The 25,456-nt window shown below is 38.0% G+C and overlaps 1 protein-coding gene across 1 annotated transcript in view; it reads left to right on the top strand.

Moving 5' to 3' along the window:
* The first annotated feature begins 583 nt into the window (after positions 1 to 583).
* The window catches only part of LOC133662555 (forkhead box protein P2-like), a 99,379-nt gene continuing 74,506 nt past the window's right edge, over positions 584 to 25,456 (top strand). Inside the window, exons 1-3 of the mRNA XM_062066671.1 lie at positions 584 to 631; positions 18,370 to 18,507; positions 25,413 to 25,456. The exon at positions 25,413 to 25,456 is cut by the window's right edge and continues 46 nt beyond it. Of these exons, the coding sequence (XP_061922655.1) occupies positions 584 to 631; positions 18,370 to 18,507; positions 25,413 to 25,456 (230 nt within the window). The remainder of the gene's footprint in view (positions 632 to 18,369; positions 18,508 to 25,412) is intronic.

Raw genomic sequence — 25,456 nt, 5'->3', positions numbered from 1 at the left:
TCAAACAAACAGAAGGAGTCTGGAGCTAAAGTCATCTAGAGGTAAATGTGTGTTTGGACATGTCAGGACTGAAATGGGACAAGCTGGCAGGTGTGACAACAGATGGTTGTCCAAATCTGACGGGGAAAAATGTTGGACTTTTAAAGAGGATGCAGGATAAAGTGACAGAAATGGACATTTTTGCATTGTATTATACATCAGGAAGTGTTGTGTAAGACAGTGTTAAAAATAAAACCATCAAAAGCAATCTGCTTTTGTATAAAGTTAAGTTAGGTTAAATGAAATTATTATTATTATTATTATTTATCTTACGGTATATCAAAAATAATTTGAGCAAAATGTAATTGAAATATAGTGTGGCCCTCCAGCAGTGCTCAGGTTGCTCATGCGGCCCCCGGTAAAAATGAATTGCCCACCCCTGATCTAGAGGTTCATTAAGCGCAAAAATTATGACTAAAATGCTGCTTTTTATTTGCACTTAAATGGGATTGACAGTTTAGTCCCTGGCCTACGGCACTTCTTCTTGTTGTGTTCCGCCGGTCTGGGTCCCTCGTGGCTCATTGCTGCCTCCTGTAGGTCGGTCATGGTACTACGCCTGTGTTTATTAGATGTGTGTGGGTCATCCCGCAGTGTGAGTTGTGGGTAAAAAAAAAAGTGCGTGGTGGGCTTGAACCGGAAGCCGCCTCGTTCAAAAGGCTGAATCAATGTCGGGATAAATCGATGCGGAGATCTCCTCGGGCGCTTTTTGTCCGACATGATTCTTTCTGTTGTGATGAATGGAACTTCCCGTGTAGGCGCCGTACGGAGATTGATTTAGAAAACATGCCGTGATCTACTTAGCTTCCGGAGTATTGATCTGGCTTTATGAGACGGCCGGGACGCGCGGTGGCCCTCCAAGAGCGCACTTGAACTTCAGAGTCTGGCCGAGGCACGTGACCCTCCACGCCGCCCCCCCCCCACCCCCCGCCCCCGGCGCCGTCAATAATGGTGTTGCCGCGTTCGGCAGTAATTGGCGAGTAAATGAGCAGTGTCAGCTCGAGGGAGGCGAGGGGTCACAAGTCCGCCAGCGAGGAGGGTTCTTCTTGAGTTTTGGCGCCCCCCGGGACCCCTCCGGGGTGGCGATCACTTCATGTTCTTGCCTTTCTCCGCGTGTACGAGCTCTCGGCTTAATTAGCAGCAGCGCTGCCTGCCAAGGAGGCGCAGTAATTACCAGCGAGTGTGTCCAAGTTGCTCTTGTCGTTGATAACCATCCCGACGCCCCCGCTGCGTTTATGGCTGACGTGCAATCGCCACTTCCTGCCACGCGTCTTACGTCAGCTGCCACGCACCGCCTTCAAACACAGCTTTCGTGTGCGGCGCAAGAGTTGCTTTACGCAAAAATGTAATGTTTTGTTGTTTCCCCCTAAAGCAGGGGTGTCAAACTCAAATACAGAGTGGGCCAAAATGTAAAAGTGAACAAAGCCGCGGGCCAAGGTTGAACAAATGAATCTTTTAATAGGGACCCAAACAAGTTTTGCATTGAATATTGAACAAGCAAGGCTTATACAACTTTATAGTGACATGCAAAATCCAGTTTCAAATGTCACATGTCTTTGTAATATTTAGGCATTTTCTTTTATGCACATTTTCTACTAATATTGCAAAATATTTTCCTTAAAATTCCACTAAAAAATACCTGTTTTACCCAATTATAATCTATACTACAACTCCACAAATTTTGCGCATGTTTTACTATTATTTACACATTTTCTTTCACTGGATTATGCACATTTTGCACAAATATTGCAGAATATTTTGCTTAAAATTACACAAAATGTCCCTAATAAGTACATATTATATTATATTATATTATATTATTATCTATACTACAACTCCACAGAGATGGTGAATGTTTTTAGTATTATGTTAACATTTTCTTTCACTGGATTATGCACATTTTGCACAAATATTGCAGAATATTTTGCTTAAAATTACACAAAATGTCCCTAATAAGTACATATTATATTATATTATATTATTATCTATACTAAAACTCCACAGAGATGGTGAATGTTTTAGTATTATGTAGACATTTTCTTTCACTGGATTATGCACATTTTCCACAAATATTGCATAATATTTTGCTTAAAATTACACTAAATTTCCCTAGTACATACATATTATATTATTATCTATACTACAACTCCACAGAGATGGTGGATGTTTTACTATTATTTACACATTTTCTTTCACTGGATTATGCACATTTTCCACAAATATTGCATAATGTTTTCCTTAAAATTCCACTAAAATACATGTTATACCGGGTATATTATCTATACTACAACTCCACGAATATGGCAGATGTTTTACTATTATTTAGACATTTTCTTTCAATGTATTATGCACATTTTCTACTAATATTGCATAATGTTTTCCTTAAAATTCCACTAAAATACATGTTATACCGGGTATATTATCTATACTACAACACCACGAATATGGCGGATGTTTTACTATTATTTACACATTTTCTTTCACTGGATTATGCACATTTTCCACAAATATTCCAAAATATTATGTTTAAAATGTCACTAAATTCCCCTAAATAATACCTGTTGTACCCAATTATTATCTATACTACAACTCCACGAATATGGCGGATGTTTTAGCATTATTTAGACATTTTCTTTCACTGTATTATGCACATTTTCCACAAATATTGCATAATATTTTGCTTAAAATTTCACTTAATTCCACTAACAAATACCTGTTATACCCAACTATTATCTATACTACAACTCCACAAATATGGAGGATGTTTTAGAATTATTTGGACATTTTCTTTCATTTGATTATGCACATTTTACACCAATTTTGCCTAATATTCATCTTAAAATTCCACTAAAAAATACCTGTTTTACCCAATTATAATCTACACTACAACTCCACGAATATGGCAATGTTTTAGTAATTTTTCAACATTTCACTGGATTATGCACATTTCCCACAAATATTGCATAGTATTTTCCTTAAAATTACACAAAATTCCCCTATGAAGTACCTGTACTGCCCAATTATTATCTACACTACAACTCTACGAAGATGGGGGCTGCTTTAGTATTACCTATACATCTTTTTCCACAAATATTGCATAATATTTTGCTTAAAATTACACTAAATTCCACTAAAAAAATACCTGTTATACCCAATTATTATCTATACTACAACTCCACGAATACGGCGGTTGTTTTAATATCATTAAGACATTTTATTTGACTAGATTATGCACAATTTCCACCAATACTGTTCTTAAAATCGTACTAAATTCCCCTCTAAAATGCCTCTCACACTATATTATCTATACTACAACTCCACCAAGATGGCGGATGTTTTCGTATTACTTAGACATTTCTTTCATTGCATTCAGTTGTCCTACAAATGATGCCAAGAGGTTAACTTTTGTTGCACATCCTCACAGCGTGATGTCAATTCAAATGCCCACATCAACTGGAGCTAATTTCAAATGATTCGACCATTAATCCAATTTTTGGGATTCCGAAGAATCCCGATTGCATATCATCTCCCCTCTCCAGCATGTTTATGCCGCTGCCATTATCTCGTAAATGCTCATTAATTTCCATCCCTGCGTGGCAAAATCATTTCTAGGAGAAGCAATTCAGCCTCCTGTTCCTTCCAATTCGCCGCTCACGTCAATCAAGTCCCCTCGCGCGGCATCTCGCCGAATGGAGGTGTTATATTCCCGCAATTATCATGTCATATACTCGAAAATGTAAATGAACGTGTGTGTAAAATTAAATTTATGGGTTGTCAGTGAAGAACGCGAACCAGGAGAGCAATTACTTATCCGCTTTCATCTGGGAGGCTCTGATAGGTTGAGTAGAAACGGTTAAATGCTGGAATTAGCATAGTGCTGCTCTCCACCATGGACCTGCCCTGTCTCTGAGGGGGTTTGTGATGTTTAGTAGCCTTTACCGTAGTCACAAACAGCATTGGGCACATGCTTTATTTCTTTCAAACATGCTAAACAGTCGCACAATTCAACAGAGTAGGAAGAAGCAAAGTTGATGTCATCCTATGTAAAGACATAGCTACTATTTTATCGTTGTATTTTTATTTATTTTATCATATTTTATCTACAAACCCTACGGACGTTACTGTTACACATTCTTTCATTTGCAATGGTGTCAAGTCACTATAAGTTCTGCTTCTTCCTGCTCCTTTTCAGACAGCTCGGATTGTGGTGCACTTCAAATGTGACAAATGAACTGTGCGCTTTGAAATTGTGGAAGTAACGTCGGTCCAAAGGCACTTAAAACTAGTAAGAAACACATTTTATAGGGAATACTCACACTGCAAAAAGTCAGTGTTCAAAAACAAGAAAACATTTTTAAAAAATTAGGGGTATTTTATTTGAACTAAGCAAAATTATCTGCCAATATAACAAGAAAATTCGGCTTGTCAAGACTTTCCAAAACAAGTCAAATTAAAGCTGCAAGCAGCGATGGACGGGACCGACTTTGAGGGCTCATAAAATCCAAACCGGAGCACTAATTACAATTCTTTCATCAACTTTTAATCAGAAGGGTTCAATCTCTCTCCTGTGCTAATTTGAAGCCGACACGACAAACGCGCTCAGAGGAGATAATGTTTGAAAAAAGGTGACTGTTTTTACACAACTTTTGTTTTGAAGGGGGAATTGCAAACTTCCTTTTGATTTTTGCAGGGGGTTGTCAGTGTATGTAATATAGGTCTAAGTGAGACCTACATAGAGGTTTTTGTTTCATGTCTCTACGACATTCCTACTGGGAGTTACAAGCAGTTTTGTTTGTGTTTTTTTCCTAGGGGGCGCTAGAGCGCAATTTTGAGTTTTTTTGGTTTGGTTTTTTGATTCGATCGCAATTTTCGCCAGTCCTGAAGTGTGTGTCCAATTTGGTGAGTTTTGAAGCATGTTGAGGGGGTCAAATTACAGCTCAAAGAGGCGGCGGTATAATAATAAAAAGCTACAAATACAATAGGGTCCTCTGTCCCAAAGGGACTCGGTCCCGGGACCGACTTTGAGGGCTCATAAAATACAAACCGGAGCAGTAATTAAAACTCTTTCATCAACTTTTAATCAGAAGGGTTCAATCTCTCTCCTGTGCTAATTTGAAGCCGACACGACGAACGCGCTCAGAGGAGATAATGTTTGAAAAAAGGAGACTGTTTTTACACAACTTTTTTTTGAAGGGGGAATTGCAAACTTCCTGTTGATTTTTGCAGGGGGTTGTCAGTGTATGAAATATAGGTCTAAGTGAGACCTACATAGAGGTTTTTGTTTCATGTCTCTACGACATTCCTACTGGGAGTTACAGGCAGTTTTGTCTGTGTTTTTTTCCTAGGGGGCGCTAGAGCGCAATTTTGAGTTTTGGGGTTTGGTTTTTTTGAATAGATCGCAATTTTCGCCAGTCCTGATGTGTGTGTCCAATTTGGTGAGTTTTGAAGCATGTTGAGGGGGTCAAATTACAGCTCAAAGAGGCGGCGGTATAATAATAAAAAGCTAGAAATACAATAGGGTCCTCTGTCCCAAAGGGACTCGGTCCCGGGACCGACTTTGAGGGCTCATAAAATACAAACCGGAGCAGTAATTAAAACTCTTTCATCAACTTTTAATCAGAAGGGTTCAATCTCTCTCCTGTGCTAATTTGAAGCCGACACGACAAACGCGCTCAGAGGAGATATTGTTTGAAAAAAGGTGGCTGTTTTTACACAACTTTTGTTTTGAAGGGGGAATTGCAAACGTCCTGTTGATTTTTGCAGGGGGTTGTCAGTGTATGAAATATAGGTCTAAGTGAGACCTACATAGAGGTTTTTGTTTCATGTCTCTACGACATTCCTACTGGGAGTTACAGGCAGTTTTGTCTGTGTTTTTTTCCTAGGGGGCGCAATTTTGAGTTTTGGGGTTGTTTTTTTTTTTATTAGATCGCAATTTTCGCCAGTCCTGATGTGTGTGTCCAATTTGGTGAGTTTTGAAGCATGTTAAGGGGGTCAAATTACAGCTCAAAGAGGCGGCGGTATAATAATAAAACGCTAGAAATACAATAGGGTCCTCTGTCCCAAAGGGACTCTGTCCCTAATTAGCTAAACTGAATGAACCCAACAATACCTTAAAATGAGTATATTCTCACTAATAATAAGTGTACTACTATATGAGTACGTATTTTGTATTGTTTCATTGCTTTCATGCTTGAAATAAGAAATTATGACTTTAAAAAAGTAGTTTTCTACTTGTGAGTGTTGACGACACAGCTTTGCAACAGTTGATATTCTAGTTTCAAGCATGTTTTACTCAATATGGGTCATAAAATCTCAGCAACAAGCTGTAATATCTTACTGAGATCATTTAGGACCAAAACACTTAAAACAAGTAAAACACTCAAACATAAAAAATGCTGAGTGAGAAGAAATATCTTATCAGACAGAAAATAAGCAAATATCACCCTTATTTGAGATATTTCATCTTACTTAGATTTCAGTTTTTGCATAACATGCCGAAAACAATTACCTTTATTAAAAAAGCTCTTGTTGTTATTAAGTTCTTGTTGTTATTAAAAAAGCTCTTGTTGCCCCACTCTTTGAATCATATTACCCATAAGGCATTGTGTAAATCCAAATAACCCAAAATATGAACACAAAACACATGTTTATCGAAACTAATTATAGTATTAAATTTAAATTTAATTTGACTTTGCTACGAGTTATTTCTTGAATTCAACAGTGTTTGTCACATCTTTTAGTAAAGTGCTGGCACTCGCAACTTTCTTTGGCCCCATGGTGGAATATGTAGCAGTCAAAATGCAACCCAATTCTCGACTAGTTTGTTACACATAATATTAGGCTATTCATTAATTTTGCTTACGTATTTAACCAAAACAACAAGTTGGGGATACAAAAAAAAACGAGATAGCATTACTGTGTTACAGACGCCCATAAATACACACACAAAATACACATTTAAAGATATTAATTATAGAATTACATGCGAATTCTATGGTGTTTCTCACCTTTTTTTAATCAAAGTGCTGGTACTCGTAACTTTCTTCGGACCCATAGTGTCCAATTTTGCAGTCAAAAACATGAGTCCACAATGCTTTGTTTGGTCCCTCAATTCTGGACTAGTTTCTCACACACAATATTTGGCTGTATGATCATTTTGCCCAAGATTTCCGTCCAAAATGACAAGTGGGGTTTACGAAAACCGAGGTAACCCGAATGCGTTACAGATACCCAAAAGTGTAGACACAGAACCATAGTATCACATGTAGAAAACAATGCAGTTATACTTTACGAGTTCTTTCTTGAACTGAATAGTGTTTCTCACCTCTTTTATTAAAGTGCTGGCACTCACAACTTTTGTTGGCCCCATAGTGACTTTTTTCTGCAGTCAAAAACATGAGTCAGCAATGCTTTTGTTTGGGACCCCAATTGAATTGTATTCTGCAACAAGTTATTTCTTGAATTAAATAGTGTTTCTCACCTCTTTTACTAAAGTGCTGGCACTCACAACTTTTGTTGGCCCCGTGGTGGATTATTTTGCAGTCAAAAACAAGAATCTGCATTGTTTTTTGGGGGGTCCTCAATTTTAGACTAGTTTGTTACACACAATATGTGGCTGTATGATAATTTTGCTAAAAATGTTAATCATGAACAATAAGTGAGGCATACGGAAACTGAGGTAGCACTAATGCGTTACAGAGACCCACAAATATGGATACAAAATACATTGTATAGAGATTAATCATAGTATCACATGTAGAAAACACTGCCATTGTACTTTACGACAAGTTCTTTCTTGAATTAAATAGTGTTTCTCACCTCTTTTATTAAAGTGCTGGCACTCACAACTTTTTTGGGCCCCATGGTGACTTTTATTGCAGTCAAAAACATGAGTCAGCCATGCTTTTGTTTGGGTCCCCAATTGAATTGTACTCTGCAACAAGTTCTTTCTTGAATTAAATTGTGTTTCTCACCTCTTTTACTAAAGTGCTGGCACTCACAACTTTTTTTGGCCCCAATGGTGGATTATTTTGCAGTCAAAAACAAAAATCGGCATTGTTTTTTTGGGGGGGCCCTCAATTCTAGGCTAGTTTGTTACACACAATAAAGTACTATCTATCTATCTATCTATCTATCTATCTATCTATCTATCTATCTATCTATCTATCTATCTATCTATCTATCTATCTATCTATCTATCTATCTATCTATCTATCTATCTATCTATCTATCTATCTATCTATCTATCTATATGTGGCTGTATGATAATTTTGCTAAAAATGTTAATCATAAACAATAAGTGAGGCGTACGGAAACCGAGGTAGCCCAAATGTGTTACAGAGACCCACAAATATAGACACAAAACACATTGTATAGAGATTAATCATAGTATTACATGTAGAAAACACTGCGATTGCACTTTACGACAAGTTCTTTCTTTAATGAAATAGTATTTCTCACCTCTTTTATTAAAGTGCTGGCACTCGCAACTTTTTTGGGCCCCATGGTGACTTTTATTGCAGTCAAAAACATGAGTCAGCCATGCTTTTGTTTGGGTCCCCAATTGAATTGTACTCTGCAACAAGTTATTTCTTGAATTAAACAGTGTTTCTCACCTCTTTTACTAAAGTGCTTGCACTCACAACTTTTGTTGGCCCCATGGTGGATTATTTTGCAGTCAAAAACAAGAATCGGCATTGTTCTAGACTAGTTTGTTACACACAATAAAGTACTATCTATTTATCTATCTATATATCTATCCATATGTGGCTGTATGATAATTTTGCTAAAAATGTGAATCATAAACAATAAGTGAGGCATACGGAAACCGAGGTAGCCCAAATGTGTTGCAGAGACCCACAAATATAGACACAAAACACATTGTATAGATATTAATCATAGTATCACATGTAGAAAACACTGCAATTGTACTTTACGACAAGTTATTTCTTTAATGAAATAGTATTTCTCACCTCTTTTATTAAAGTGCTGGCACTCACAACTTTTTTGGGCCCCATGGTGACTTTTATTGCAGTCAAAAACATGAGTCAGCCATGCTTTTGTTTGGGTCCCCAATTGAATTGTACTCTGCAACAAGTTCTTTCTTGAACTAAATAGTGTTTCTCACCTCTTTTACTAAAGTGCTGGCACTCACAACTTTTGTTGGCCCCATGGTGGATTATTTTGCAGTCAAAAACAAGAATCGGCATTGTTCTAGACTAGTTTGTTACACACAATAAAGTACTATCTATTTATCTATCTATCTATCTATCTATCTATCTATCTATCTATCCATCTATCTATCTATCTATCTATCTATCTATCTATCTATCTATCTATCTATCTATCTATCTATTTATCTATCTATCTATCTATCTATCTATCTATCTATCTATCTATCTATCTATCTATCTATCTATCTATCTATCTATCTATCTATCTATCTATCCGTCAGTCTACCCCAGGGCAGCTGTGGCTACGAAAGTAGCTTACCACCACCAGGTGTGAATGAATGATGGGTTTTTAACATGTAAAGCGACTTTGGGTACTTAGAAAAGCGCTATATAAATCCCAGGTATTATTATTATTATTATTATCTATCTATCTATCTATCTATCTATCTATCTATCTATCTATCTATCTATCTATCTATCTATCTATCTATCTATCTATCTATCTATCTATCTATCTATCTATCTATCTATCTATATGTGGCTGTATGATAATTTTGCTAAAAATGTTAATCATACACAATAAGTGAGGCGTACGGAAACCGAGGTAGCCCAAATGTGTTACAGAGACCCACAAATATAGACAAAAAACACATTGTATAGAGATTAATCATAGTATAGTACATGTAGAAAACACTGCAATTGTACTTTACGACAAGTTCTTTCTTTAATGAAATAGTATTTCTCACCTCTTTTATTAAAGTGCTGGCACTCGCAACTTTTTTGGGCCCCATGGTGACTTTTATTGCAGTCAAAAACATGAGTCAGCCATGCTTTTGTTTGGGTCCCCAATTGAATTGTACTCTGCAACAAGTTCTTTCTTGAATTAAATAGTGTTTCTCACCTCTTTTACTAAAGTGCTTGCACTCACAACTTTAGTTGGCCCCATGGTGGATTATTTTGCAGTCAAAAACAAGAATCGGCATTGTTCTAGACTAGTTTGTTACACACAATAAAGTACTATCAATCAATCTATCTATCTATCTATCTATCTATCTATCTATCTATCTATCTATCTATCTATCTATCTATCTATCTATCTATCTATCTATCTATCTATCTATCTATCTATCTATCTATCTATATGTGGCTGTATGATAATTTTGCTAAAAATGTTAATCATAAACAATAAGTGAGGCATACGGAAAACCGAGGTAGCCCAAATGTGTTGCAGAGACCCACAAATATAGACACAAAACACATTGTATAGCAGACCTGGGCATTGTGCGGCCCGCGGGCCGCATCCGGCCCTTTGTACGTCCCTGTCCGGCCCGCGTGAGGCCAATTATAAATTACAAAATAAATTTTAAAAAGCATCTATTTCGAGTGTGCAATACAACGGTGCTGCTTTTGTTTTGAAAAGCGTTATTTGTATTACTTCCGTGTGGACGTATGCTCGTGCGCGCAGCGGCAATCTCAAATTACAAAATAAATTTAAAAAAACATCTTTGTCGTGCGTGCAATACAACTGTGCTGCTTTTATTTTGAAAAGTGTTATGTGCATATGTCCTGTGAGGGAAGGCGCACAGCGACACTAAAAAGAGAAAAGTTGATGACGAATGGCGTGTTTTCAACAAGACAGACTGCCAAGTAAAGGTAAAGCCGTGTGCTTATTTGTGGTACACACGTTGCTGTGTTTAAAGAATATAGTGTAACGACCTGCTGAAGTAGATGTTGTCTTCTTGAGTTGCGTAAATGAGGAGTGAGGAGACGTGCGTGTGGAAGGAACGAGATATGTTGAGCTGTGTTAGTATAGCTTGCTCAATAAAAGTTTAAAAAGAGCGTCAGACTTGATGTGCACTTCTTCTGGACGCTACAATTGGTGGCAGAAGTAAAACTTTGCGCATACTGCACTGTTTGTGTGCTACGTCATCGGGAGGTACGTGCCACGTGAGGAGCTCGCCGCAAAGAGAGAGAGAGAGAGAGAGAGAGAGAGAGAGAGAGTGTTTACAGGTGCAGCCACGCTGCTTGCCACGGGGGGAATTCCGCCCTCAATGAAGACTCCCAGGTTTGATGGCAAGGCGAACTGGGAGGCATTTCATCCCACTTGTGACATCAATTGTAGCGTCCAGAAGAAGTGCACACCAAGTCTGATGCACTTTTTAAACTTTTATTGAGCATGCTATACTAACACAGCTCAACTTATATCGTTCTTTCCAAAAGGAAAACCAGTCCTCACTCCTCATTTCCGCAACAGCAACGCTTCTTCCTTCTTCGCCAATCACCTTACAGGCGTGCTACGTTCACAACGTTTTCTTATCTGGTTAAATAAAGGTTCTACAACAAAGAGGATGCAGAATGAAGTGACAGAAATTGACATTTTTGTATTGTAATATACATCAGGAAGTGTTGTGTAAGAAAGTGTTAAAAATAAAACCATCAAAAGCCATCTGCTTTTGTATAAAGATAAGTTAGGTTAAATGAAAATATTATTATTATTATTATCTATCTTACGGTATATCAAAAATAATTTGAGCAAAATTTAATTGAAATATTGTCAGTGTGGCCCTCCAGCAGTGCTCGGGTTGCTCATGCGGCCCCCGGTAAAAATTAATTGCCCACCCCTGTTGTATAGAGATTAATCATAGTATTACATGTAGAAAACACTACAATTGTACTTTACGACAAGTTCTTTCTTTAATGAAATAGTATTTCTCACCTCTTTTATTAACGTGCTGGCACTCACAACTTTTTTGGGCCCCATGGTGACTTTTATTGCAGTCAAAAACATGAGTCAGCCATGCTTTTGTTTGGGTCCCCAATTGAATTGTACTCTGCAACAACTTCTTTCTTATATTAAATAGTGTTTCTCACCTCTTTTACTAAAGTGCTTGCACTCACAACTTTTGTTGGCCCCATGGTGGATTATTTTGCAGTCAAAAACAAGAATCAGCATTGTTTTTTTTGGGGGGGGCCCTCAATTCTAGACTAGTTTGTTACACACAATAAAGTACTATCTATTTATCTATCTATCTATCTATCTATCTATCTATCTATCTATCTATCTATCTATCTATCTATCTATCTATCTATCTATCTATCTATCTATCTATCTATCTATATGTGGCTGTATGATAATTTTGCTAAAAATGTTAATCATAAACAATAAGTGAGGCGTACGGAAACCAAGGTAGCCCAAATGTGTTGCAGAGACCCACAAATATAGACACAAAACACATTGTATAGAGATTAATCATAGTATCACATGTAGAAAACACTGCAATTGTACTTTACGACAAGTTCTTTCTTGAATTAAATAGTGTTTCTCACCTCTTTTATTAAAGTGCTGGCACTCGCAACTTTTTTGGGCCCCATGGTGACTTTTATTGCAGTCAGCAATGCTCTGTTGGGGACTCCAAATTTGGACGCATTGACCATACGATCATTTTGCTTGCATTTTTTAAATAAAAAACGACAAGCGGGGCGTACGGGAACCGAGCCAGCACTCTTCCGCTGTTTGTGTCTCAAATGCTAATATCGGAAAAGAAATCGTGACTTTTTCTTTGTGTAAATGCATTTTTTATTTTTCCACTTTTAATTCCCTGCATTATTCATCTTACAGGTATTTGACCGTGAGCGCCTTTATTTCGCCGCTTTCAGGCACTTTCAAGCACGGAGGGTAGAATTGGAGCGTAATTATTTTACATATGCATGCGCATACGTTTATGTTAAATCCTGAAGCCTCGCTCCAAAACAAAACAAAAAAAGAAGCCCCACGTCCTCCAATTAATGCTCTTAACGAGTGCATCTTTAATGTTGTGTCCCATTGTGACGAAAGCAGTGGTGGCTGGAGGGGTAATTACTTACCTTGCCAATGTACCTCGAAGGGTTAATAACGTTGAAGGTGTAAGCGTTCCATTTGCATAATTACACACAGGAGAGGAGGGGGGGGTTGTTTAAATTGCAACTTCAAATTTTTGCAGCCTTTTGTTGTGAATGCATCTTCTTGTCCGGGAAAGGCTACTTTCACGTCCTGCCGCACCTTCCGCGGAGTCCCCTCCTCTCTAATGAACAATGGAGGCAGGATTTGTTTGAACATGAATATGAATGTGCAGCAGGGGCCGGCTGCAGGTTGACCTTCAGCTGTGATTTTCAGTTCATCAGGATTAGTCAAGGCGGGCGATCAGGAGCCACTAATGCATAATGACTTCTAAAATGAAAAATGTGTAGTGACCATGCAAATGTCTCGGCTAATCAAAGAGGGGGGCGGAGGGGGGGGCTAAACAAGGACATGTCAAGGCCTGACAGCCGGCGAGGTAGGAAGGAAGGAGGAAAGGAGGCTAGGGGAGACATGCATGGAAAGTAATCAAGGCAGCTTGATTAGCCCCACGATGAGGACAGGGATGTCTTATTGGCCCCTTGACACACCATATAGGCCGCATACTGTCATGGCCGCCGCTGCTGCTGCAATTAGTGTCAGCCCAGGGTGGGCCCATGTTGATATTTTCATTGTTTTGCTGCAGAAATACGAGGAGGGGGGTCACTGAATGCAGTGTTGCACTTAATAATACATCCGTCAGCAGGATTTCCGTCCCGCTTCCGAAAAACAATGTTGTTTTTTTCAGGTAACCCCAATTATTTCACTTTAGCACTTAAGCATTAGCATCAACGAAAAACAGGTTTTTAAAAGGAAAGTAATATTTTATCTGAGTCTTTAAATTAGTTTGCTTGTTGATGATTTTGTTTGGTTTTGAGCCGCTCCCAGTCTGTGGAACGCTCTCCCTGACCACCTGAGGGCACCACAGACTGTGGATGCTTTTAAAAAAGGCTTAAAAACCCTTCTTTTTAAAAAAGCCTTTTTTTTTTTAGATATATGCATACTAGTTTTAGCTATTTGGCTGTTTTTATTTGTATTTATTTTTTTATTATATATATATATATATATATATATATATATATATATATATATATATATATATATATATATATATATATATATATACACTACCGTTCAAAAGTTTGGGGTCACCCAAACAATTTAGTGGAATAGCCTTCATTTCTAAGAACAAGAATAGACTGTGGAGTTTCAGATGAAAGTTCTCTTTTTCTGGCCATTTTGAGCGTTTAATTGAGCCCACAAATGTGATGCTCCAGAAACTCAATCTGCTCAAAGGAAGGTCAGTTTTGTAGCTTCTGTAAGGAGCTAAAGTGTTTTCAGATGTGTGAACATGATTGCACAAGGGTTTTCTACTCATCAATTAGCCTTCTGAGCCAATGAGCAAACACATTGTACCATTAGAACACTGGAGTGATAGTTGCTGGAAATGGGCCTCTATACACCTATGTAGATATTGCACCAAAAAGCAGACATTTGCAGCTAGAATAGTCATTTACCACATTAGCAATGAATAGAGTGTATTTCTTTAAAGTTAAGACTATTTTAAAGTTATCTTCATTGAAAAGTACAGTGCTTTTCCTTCAAAAATAAGGACATTTCAATGTGACCCCAAACTTTTGAACGGTAGTGTATATATATATATATATATATATGTATATATATATATATATATATATATACTTTTTTTTTTTTTTTAATACACTGTAGCACTTTGAGTTTGTTTACTCAATGTAAAGTGCTTTTTACAAATAAAATCTATTATTATTATTAATATTATTTTGTATTGTGTAGTTCTATTTATATGGTACACTGTAAAAAAAAATCCTATTTTTATGGTTAATTTACTCTAAATGTCTACTGTAATTTTTCTATTTTTTTTAAATAGCTTATAAAACTGTAGAATTGAAGACATTATCTGTAAATAAACTATCCGCCTGTTATTTTAAGTAATATGCCAGTAATGACAAATTATGTCTATTTCTATTTTTTTTACAGAAAAATACCAAATTAATTATACATAGCATTTTCTGTTTTCTTAAATTACTTTCAAATTCATGTAAAATTACAGTAATTATCTTGCATTAAATATGTAGCTTGTTATATAAAAGTCTATGTCCATACTAACAATGTAGAATAAACGTATTTTTCTGCAGAACTGTTTGCATCGTCACTTTATTAAAGGTGGTTGATCTCAATAATTTAGTAAAAATCTGTAAAATTACGATATTTTTCCGCAAAACGTTTCATGAAAATGTCTGTAAATATAATGTTTTTGATCATTATTTGGTTAACAATGTTTTACTTTAATTTTATGGTTTTCGTTTGGCAGCCGTAGCTGCCAGTAGATGACCGTATTTTTACAGAATTTATTTTTACAGTGTAATTATTATTCTGTGACTGTAAATTGTTTGCTTGTTTTCTTATTGATGTTTTTATTTTTTTTCTGTATTGTGTAGTTATGATGATATGCTTTTACTTGTAATTGTATTGCGTTTGTGGACCCCAGGAAGACTAGTGGGTTGTTGTGGCAACCAGCTAATGGGGATCCTTAATAAAAATAAAAATAAAATCAGGCACTTTTAGAGGGTTTTTTTTTTTAGAATTTTTTTTATTCCTGATAATTCTTTGATTCTTCTCTGATTTTTTACTACCATATTTTCCGGACTATAGAGCACACCCGTAGAAAAGCCGCACCCACTAAATTTTAGAAGAAAAATATATTTTCCCCTATATTGGCCGCAAAGGACTCAGATATATAAATTGCAAAAAGTTACTTATTTACACAGAAAGATAATGTAAATGTTTCCAAATGGTGTCTGTAACGCGGCAGTAAAACGGCTCATCAAACAAAACAAAAGCAATTGCCATGGACCCACTTGCTGTGGAAGTTAGCTTTCCAATCAGATAAACGGACTCAATAACTCCACAGTGACGTTTTGGTGAATTTACTGAGAAATTTGTGAAACAATACAAAAAGAATGCCATTGTAAGTAACACAGACACTCGTAAACGTGTTAGCATATTAGCTAATGCTAACGACACTCGCTTGATTAAATTACGATAGCATGACATGCATTCATGAAAACACATGGGACAAAAATAGTTTTAGTTCAATTGTATCATACCAACGAGTCATACCAATGACTATAAAAATGGGAGCCATTACCTCCCTGCTGGGCACTCAGCATCAAGGGTTGGAATTGGGGGTTGAATCACCAAAAATGATTCCCGGGCGCGGCCACCGCTGCTGCCCACTGCTCCCCTCACCTCCCAGAGGGTGAACAAGAGAATGGGTCAAATGCAGAGGACCAATTTCACCACACCTAGTGTGTGTGGGACAATCATTGGTACTTTAACTTTACCTTTAACTTGTATAACCTATTAATGATGAATGAGGAATCCATACGAATAGAAACGCTATGGATGGAACGACATTTGTACTTCCGGTTAGAAGCACCGAAAGATGGTGCCATTGCACAAAACAATTACACTCCTTTGTCCTTGCTTGTTTGTTTTTGAAAACTATTTGCATTATGGCCGCCAACAAAAAAAAAGAATACATAAATTAGCCGCACTGTTTTATAGGCCGCAGGGTCTAAAGTGTAGGAAAAAAGTAGCAGCCTTTAGTCCAGAAACACTACAACCCCCAAGGAACACCCAAGTTACTGGACGGTTGCTCTACCATCCAAGCCATGCCGCCCCTATTTTCTATTCTTTCTCTTCCTAAAAGCAAACATTTTAACTAATTGTAGTTTTATATGCAGAAAACAATGCAAATGTACTTTGCTACCACTTCTTTCTTGAATTCAATAGTGCTTCTCGCGTTCTTTAGCAAAGTGCTGGCACTCGCTACTTTTTTTGACCTTACTTTGCGGTCGTACTCTATCAAATAAAAAGTGAAGAGACTCATTGAATTGTTTGGGCACTGATACCGCAGGTGGACTAGTTTGTTACATGTACAACAGGGGTGTCCAAAGTGAGGCCCGGGGGCCATTTGTGGCCCGCAGGTCATTTTTTAACAGCCCCACGGCACATTTTAAAAATACGATTGAAAAAAATGAAAAACATGATAAGTGGTATAAAAGAGCAAACAGGTGAAATGTAACAAGAAAATGTTGCAATGTTGACTCTAATAACACAAAGCTGCCATGCAGGCTGTTTCTTTCTTTCAAAAATAGTAATGAATCAAAATCAATGTCATTATGAATTATTGACCTTTTTAAGGCTCCAATTACGTCACATTTGAGATATTTTTGGGGAAAATGTTGCATATTTTGTGTTTGCCATGTAAAAAACTGAGCTGTTTTTTTTAAAGGGCCTAAAACGAACAAATGAAAAACATAAACAACAATAAAACGTATAATTGACGGATAGATCTGTAGTTGATCTCGAGATTATTGTGTTAAAAGTAAACAGTAAAAAAAAAAAAAATATTATTAATTTTTTTGGATCCCCAATAATTTTAGTGTGATTTGTTTTTAAGTGTCTTTGCTCAAAAAATAATAATGAATTAAAATCAACGTTGTTATGAGTTATTGACCTTTTTAAGGCTCCAATTATTATATAATCTCAAATATTCCACTATTGTGTGAAAATATTGCATATTTTGTATTTTTTCCATAAAAAAACAGGGTTTTCTTTGACAACAAGAGCATACGACTTAAATATTTAAAAGTGTTATATTGACAGACAGACCTAATGTTGATCTAGAGATTTAAAACTTGAATATTAATACAAATAATAATACTGAATAATGACACATTTTTAATATTTTTTTGACCAAAACCCTTTGGGGTCCCCTGGATCAAGCCTGAGTGGAGGCCTAAATGTATATTTTGTATACATATATTGTATTGGTTTTTAAAATAAAAAATATCAAAATGGCCCCCGCTTGCTTTGATTTTTCAGAATGCGGCCCTCAGTGGAAAAAGTTTGGACACCCCTGATGTACAATAACTGGGGCAAAATCATGTCCAAAACCGAATCGTACAAGCCGAGGTGTATGAAAATTGAGGTACAATTGTATATAGATTTTACTTTATTTTTTCTTCAAATAAATACAAGCCGTGACCCCACTTCTCGGTCACGCAATTTCCCATTAGCACCATTGATAGAAGCTAATTAAGGTCTACTTCTATTTAGATCCCTCGCTTGTCCCCACTGGGGACGGGGAGGACAGGAAGGGAAAATAAGATGAGCAACACAAATACCTGTCCTTCACGTTCCCGCCGTCGTCCTTCTCAACGCCGCACTTGTGTTTTGCAGGTTCCGGTCTCAGTGGCCATGATGAGTCCCCAGGTGATCACGCCGCAACAGATGCAGCAGATCCTCCAGCAGCAGGTCCTCTCCCCCCAGCAGCTGCAGGCCCTCCTCCAGCAGCAGCAGGCCGTCATGCTGCAGCAGGTAGCCCACATCCTCCTGTCGGGGACGGACGATGATGGGACATTTAGGAATGGTGTCAAGAGTCCATGAGTGGATTTGATTAGGAGTTGAATGAAGATTGTCAGCACACTTTGCTCCGACCGAGTCTGTCACAGCAACTTAAAGGCTCTTAACTTTGTCATTAAGCATCGCCAGGATTACATTTACCTAATATTGCAGTTCATCATGTTGCATCGCCCCAATGCCTTCGTAGGAACAAAACTTGAGTATAACTTAGCACTCATGCAGCCCCATGCCATGACGCCACCGCCACCTAGACACAGTTAACTCAGCAGTCACATTATGTTGTCAGCTAGTTCGATAATGTTTCTTCAGTGAACCAAAGGTTCCAAGTGAAGGCGGCACTCATGCATCCCCATGCCATGACGCTACCGCCACCTAGACACAGTTAACTCAGCAGTCACATTATGTTGTCAGCTAGTTCGATAATGTTTCTTCAGTGAACCAAAGCTTCCAAGTGAAGGCGGCACTCATGCAGCCCCATGCCATGACGCTACCACCACCTAGACACGGTTAACTCAGCGGTCACGTTATGTTGTCAGCTAGTTCGATAATGTTTCTTCAGTAAACCACAGCTCCCCAGTGTCGGCAGCACTCATGCAGCCCCATGCCATGACGCGACCGCCACCTAGACACGGTTAAGTCAGCGGTCACATTATGTTGTCAGCTAGTTCGATAATGTTTCTTCAGTGAACCAAAGCTTCCAAGTGAAGGCGGCACTCATGCAGCCCCATGCCATGACGCTACGCCACCAAGACACGGTTAAGTCAGCGGTCACATTATGTTGTCAGCTAGTTCGATAATGTTTCTTCAGTGAACCACAGCTCCCCAGTGTCAGCAGCACTCATGCAGCCACATGCCATGACGCTACCGCCACCTAGACACGGTTAACTCAGCGGTCACGTTATGTTGTCAGCTAGTTCGATAATGTTTCTTCAGTGAACCAAAGCTTCCAAGTGAAGGCGGCACTCATGCAGCCCCATGCCATGACGCTACCGCCACCAAGATACGGTTAAGTCAGCGGTCACATTATGTTGTCAGCTGGTTCGATAATGTTTCTTCAGTGAACCAAAGCTTCCAAGTGAAGGCGGCACTCATGCAGCCCCATGCCATGACGCTACCACCACCTAGACACGGTTAACTCAGCGGTCACGTTATGTTGTCAGCTAGTTCGATAATGTTTCTTCAGTAAACCACAGCTCCCCAGTGTCGGCAGCACTCATGCAGCCCCATGCCATGACGCGACCGCCACCTAGACACGGTTAAGTCAGCGGTCACATTATGTTGTCAGCTAGTTCGATAATGTTTCTTCAGTGAACCAAAGCTTCCAAGTGAAGGCGGCACTCATGCAGCCCCATGCCATGACGCTACGCCACCAAGACACGGTTAAGTCAGCGGTCACATTATGTTGTCAGCTAGTTCGATAATGTTTCTTCAGTGAACCACAGCTCCCCAGTGTCAGCAGCACTCATGCAGCCACATGCCATGACGCTACCGCCACCTAGACACGGTTAACTCAGCGGTCACGTTATGTTGTCAGCTAGTTCGATAATGTTTCTTCAGTGAACCAAAGCTTCCAAGTGAAGGCGGCACTCATGCAGCCCCATGCCATGACGCTACCGCCACCAAGATACGGTTAAGTCAGCGGTCACATTATGTTGTCAGCTGGTTCGATAATGTTTCTTCAGTGAACCACAGCTCCCCAGTGTCGGCAGCACTCATGCAGCCCCATGCCATGACGCTACCGCCACCTAGACACGGTTAACTCAGCGGTCACATTATGTTGTCAGCTAGTTCGATAATGTTTCTTCAGTGAACCACAGCTCCCCAGTGTCGGCGGCACTCATGCAGCCCCATGCCATGACGCTACCGCCACCTAGACACGGTTAACTCAGCGGTCACATTATGTTGTCAGCTAGTTCGATAATGTTTCTTCAGTGAATCAAAGCTTCCAAGTGAAGGCGGCACTCATGCATCCCCATGCCATGACGCTACCGCCACCAAGACACGGTTAACTCAGCGGTCACATTATGTTGTCAGCTAGTTCGATAATGTTTCTTCAGTGAACCAAAGCTTCCAAGTGAAGGCGGCACTCATGCAGCCCCATGCCATGACGCTACCGCCACCAAGACACGGTTAACTCAGCGGTCACGTTATGTTGTCAGCTGGTTCGATAATGTTTCTTCAGTGAACCAAAGCTTCCAAGTGAAGGCGGCACTCATGCAGCCCCATGCCATGACGCTACCGCCACCAAGACACGGTTAACTCAGCGGTCACATTATGTTGTCAGCTAGTTCGATATTGTTTCTTCAGTGAACCAAAGCTTCCAAGTGAAGGCGGCACTCATGCAGCCCCATGCCATGACGCTACCGCCACCTAGACACGGTTAAGTCAGCGATCACATTATGTTGTCAGCTAGTTCGATAATGTTTCTTCAGTGAACCACAGCTCCCCAGTGTCGGCAGCACTCGTGCAGCCCCAGGCAATGACGCTACCGCCACCATGCTTGACTATAGTCGAGGCATATCCGTCTCAATACTGGGGACGACGTGGCTCGCCAGGATTACATTTCCCTAATATTCCAGTTGATCAAGTTGCATCGCCCCAATGCCTTCGTAGGAACAAAACTTGAGTATAACTTAGCACTCATGCAGCCCCATGCCATGACGCTACCGCCACTTAGACACGGTTAACTCAGCGGTCACGTTATGTTGTCAGCTGGTTCGATAATGTTTCTTCAGTGAACCAAAGCTTCCAAGTGAAGGCGGCACTCATGCAGCCCCATGCCATGACGCTACCGCCACCAAGACACGGTTAACTCAGCGATCACATTATGTTGTCAGCTAGTTCGATAATGTTTCTTCAGTGAACCAAAGCTTCCAAGTGAAGGCGGCACTCATGCAGCCCCATGCCATGACGCTACTGCCACACTTTACCCACCTGCTCCCAGTGCCACCCACACTGGTTTAAATGTAACTTAGATATTGGCTTTCACTATGTAAAAGTGCTTTGAGTCACTAGAGAAAAGCGCTATATAAATATAATTCACTTCACTTCACTACTGCCAAGACACGGTTATCCTGGTGTTCACTTATTTTGCCAGTTATTTAGGGAATCATGTTTCCATAGTGAACCACAGCTTCCCAGTGCTGGCAGCATTCATGCAACCCCAGACCATGAAGCTACTGCCAAGACACGTTCATCCTGGTGTTCACTTGTTTTGCCAGTTATTTAGGATATAATGTTTCTTTAGCAAACCACAGCTCCCTAGTACCGGCAGCACTCATGCTGCCGCAGGCCATGACGCTACCACCAACAAGACACGGTTGTTATCTTGGTGTTTACTGTTGTTGCCAGCTATTTAGACAATAAAAGTTGTGTGTTGTCATTTTCACGGTATAGTAAATCGACACCAGCTGTGCACTGACTACTCTTAAGTACAGTCCATAGTTTTGTCACTTGAATTTAAAGGCAGATGTTTTACTATTATTTACACATTTTCTTTCACTGGATTATGCACATTTTCCACAAATATTGCAAAATATTATGTTTAAAATTGCACTAAATCACACTAAAAAATACCTGTTGTACCCAATGATTATCTATACTACAACTCCACGAATATGGCGGATGTTTTAGTATTATTTAGACATTTTCTCATTTTCCACAAATATTGCATAAAATTTTCCTTAAAATTCCACTAAAAATACATGTTATACCGGGTATATTATCTACGCTACAACTCCACAGAGATGGCGGATGTTTTAGTATTATTTAGACATTTTCTTTCACTGTATTATGCACATTTTCCACAAATATTGCATAAAATTTTCCTTAAAATTCCACTAAAAATACATGTTATACCGGGTATATTATCAACGCTACAACTCCACAGAGATGGCGGATGTTTTACTATTATTTACACATTTTCTTTCACTGGATTATGCACATTTTCCACAAATATTGCAAAATATTATGTTTAAAATTGCACTAAATCCCACTAAAAAATACCTGTTGTACCCAATGATTATCTATACTACAACTCCACGACTATGGCGGATGTTTTAGTATTATTTAGACATTTTCTTTCACTGTATTATGCACATTTTCCACAAATATTGCATAAAATTTTCCTTAAAATTCCACTAAAAATACATGTTATACCGGGTATATTATCTACGCTACAACTCCACAGAGATGGCGGATGTTTTACTATTATTTACACATTTTCTTTCACTGGATTATGCACATTTTCCACAAATATTGCATAAAATTTTCCTTAAAATTCCACTAAAAATACATGTTATACCGGGTATATTATCTACGCTACAACTCCACGACTATGGCGGATGTTTTAGTATTATTTAGACATTTTCTTTCACTGTATTATGCACATTTTCCACAAATATTGCATAAAATTTTCCTTAAAATTCCACTAAAAATACATGTTATACCGGGTATATTATCGACGCTACAACTCCACAGAGATGGCGGATGTTTTACTATTATTTACACATTTTCTTTCACTGGATTATGCACATTTTCCACAAATATTGCAAAATATTATGTTTAAAATTGCACTAAATCCCACTAAAAAATACCTGTTGTACCCAATGATTATCTATACTACAACTCCACGACTATGGCGGATGTTTTAGTATTATTTAGACATTTTCTTTCACTGTATTATGCACATTTTCCACAAATATTGCATAAAATTTTCCTTAAAATTCCACTAAAAATACATGTTATACCGGGTATATTATCTACGCTACAACTCCACAGAGATGGCGGATGTTTTACTATTATTTACACATTTTCTTTCACTGGATTATGCACATTTTCCACAAATATTGCATAAAATTTTCCTTAAAATTCCACTAAAAATACATGTTATACCGGGTATATTATCTACGCTACAACTCCACGACTATGGCGGATGTTTTAGTATTATTTAGACATTTTCTTTCACTGTATTATGCACATTTTCCACAAATATTGCATAAAATTTTCCTTAAAATTCCACTAAAAATACATGTTATACCGGGTATATTATCTACGCTACAACTCCACAGAGATGGCGGATGTTTTACTATTATTTACACATTTTCTTTCACTGTATTATGCACATTTTCCACAAATATTGCATAAAATTTTCCTTAAAATTCCACTAAAAATACATGTTATACCGGATATATTATCGACGCTACAACTCCACAGAGATGGCAGGTGTTTTACTATTATTTACACATTTTCTTTCACTGTATTATGCACATTTTCCACAAATATTGCATAAAATTTTCCTTAAAATTCCACTAAAAATACATGTTATACCGGGTATATTATCGACGCTACAACTCCACAGAGATGGCGGATGTTTTACTATTATTTACACATTTTCTTTCACTGTATTATGCACATTTTCCACAAATATTGCATAAAATGTTCCTTAAAATTCCACTAAAAATACATGTTATACCGGGTATATTATCTACGCTACAACTCCACAGAGATGGTGGATGTTTTATATTTATTTAGACATTTTCTTTCACTGTCTTATGCACATTTTCCACAAATATTGCATAAAATTTTCCTTAAAATTCCACTAAAAATACATGTTAAACCGGGTATATTATCTACGCTACAACTCCACAGAGATGGCGGATGTTTTACTATTATTTACACATTTTCTTTCACTGTATTATGCACATTTTCCACAAATATTGCATAAAATTTTCCTTAAAATTCCACTAAAAATACATGTTATACCGGGTATATTATCTACGCTACAACTCCACAGAGATGGCGGATGTTTTACTATTATTTACACATTTTCTTTCACTGGATTATGCACATTTTCCACAAATATTGCATAAAATTTTCCTTAAAATTCCACTAAAAATACATTTTATACCGGGTATATTATCGACGCTACAACTCCACAGAGATGGCGGATGTTTTACTATTATTTACACATTTTATTTCACTGTATTATGCACATTTTCCACAAATATTGCATACAATTTTCCTTAAAATTCCACTAAAAATACATGTTATACCGGGTATATTATCGACGCTACAACTCCACAGAGATGGCGGATGTTTTACTATTATTTACACATTTTCTTTCACTGGATTATGCACATTTTCCACAAATATTGCATAAAATTTTCCTTAAAATTCCACTAAAAATACATGTTATACCGGGTATATTATCGACGCTACAACTCCACAGAGATGGCGGATGTTTTACTATTATTTACGCATTTTCTTTCACTGTATTATGCACATTTTCCACAAATATTGCAAAATATTATGTTTAAAATTGCACTAAATCCCACTAAAAAATACCTGTTGTACCCAATGATTATCTATACTACAACTCCACGACTATGGCGGATGTTTTAGTATTATTTAGACATTTTCTTTCACTGTATTATGCACATTTTCCACAAATATTGCATAAAATTTTCCTTAAAATTCCACTAAAAATACATGTTATACCGGGTATATTATCTACGCTACAACTCCACAGAGATGGTGGAAGTTTTACTATTATTTACACATTTTCTTTCACTGGATTATGCACATTTTCCACAAATATTGCAAAAATTAGTTTCCATCTTTGTCAATCAGAACCCCGAAGAAAGTCAATAACGGAAAAAGGTTTAAAAATGGAGGAACGGGGAAATCATGTTGGAGTAAACTAGACTTATTTCACATAAAATGCATAATAAATGCAGAGTTTGTGGCTTAATAATTGCAAAAACAAAGATGATAAATCAATGCGGGTGTCTTGCATGCCAATGCAATGAGAAGTGCAGGTTTCGAGGAGTGTGCACTGATACTGTCTTGTCTTTGTGCAGCAACACCTGCAGGAGTTCTACAAGAAGCAGCAGGAGCAGCTTCA

Source organism: Entelurus aequoreus, linkage group LG12, assembly GCF_033978785.1.
Source record: "Entelurus aequoreus isolate RoL-2023_Sb linkage group LG12, RoL_Eaeq_v1.1, whole genome shotgun sequence".
Taxonomy (NCBI): Eukaryota; Metazoa; Chordata; class Actinopteri; order Syngnathiformes; family Syngnathidae; genus Entelurus; species Entelurus aequoreus.
Note: the sequence above shows the minus strand (reverse complement) of the source record. Positions and strands in the feature narration are given on the sequence as shown.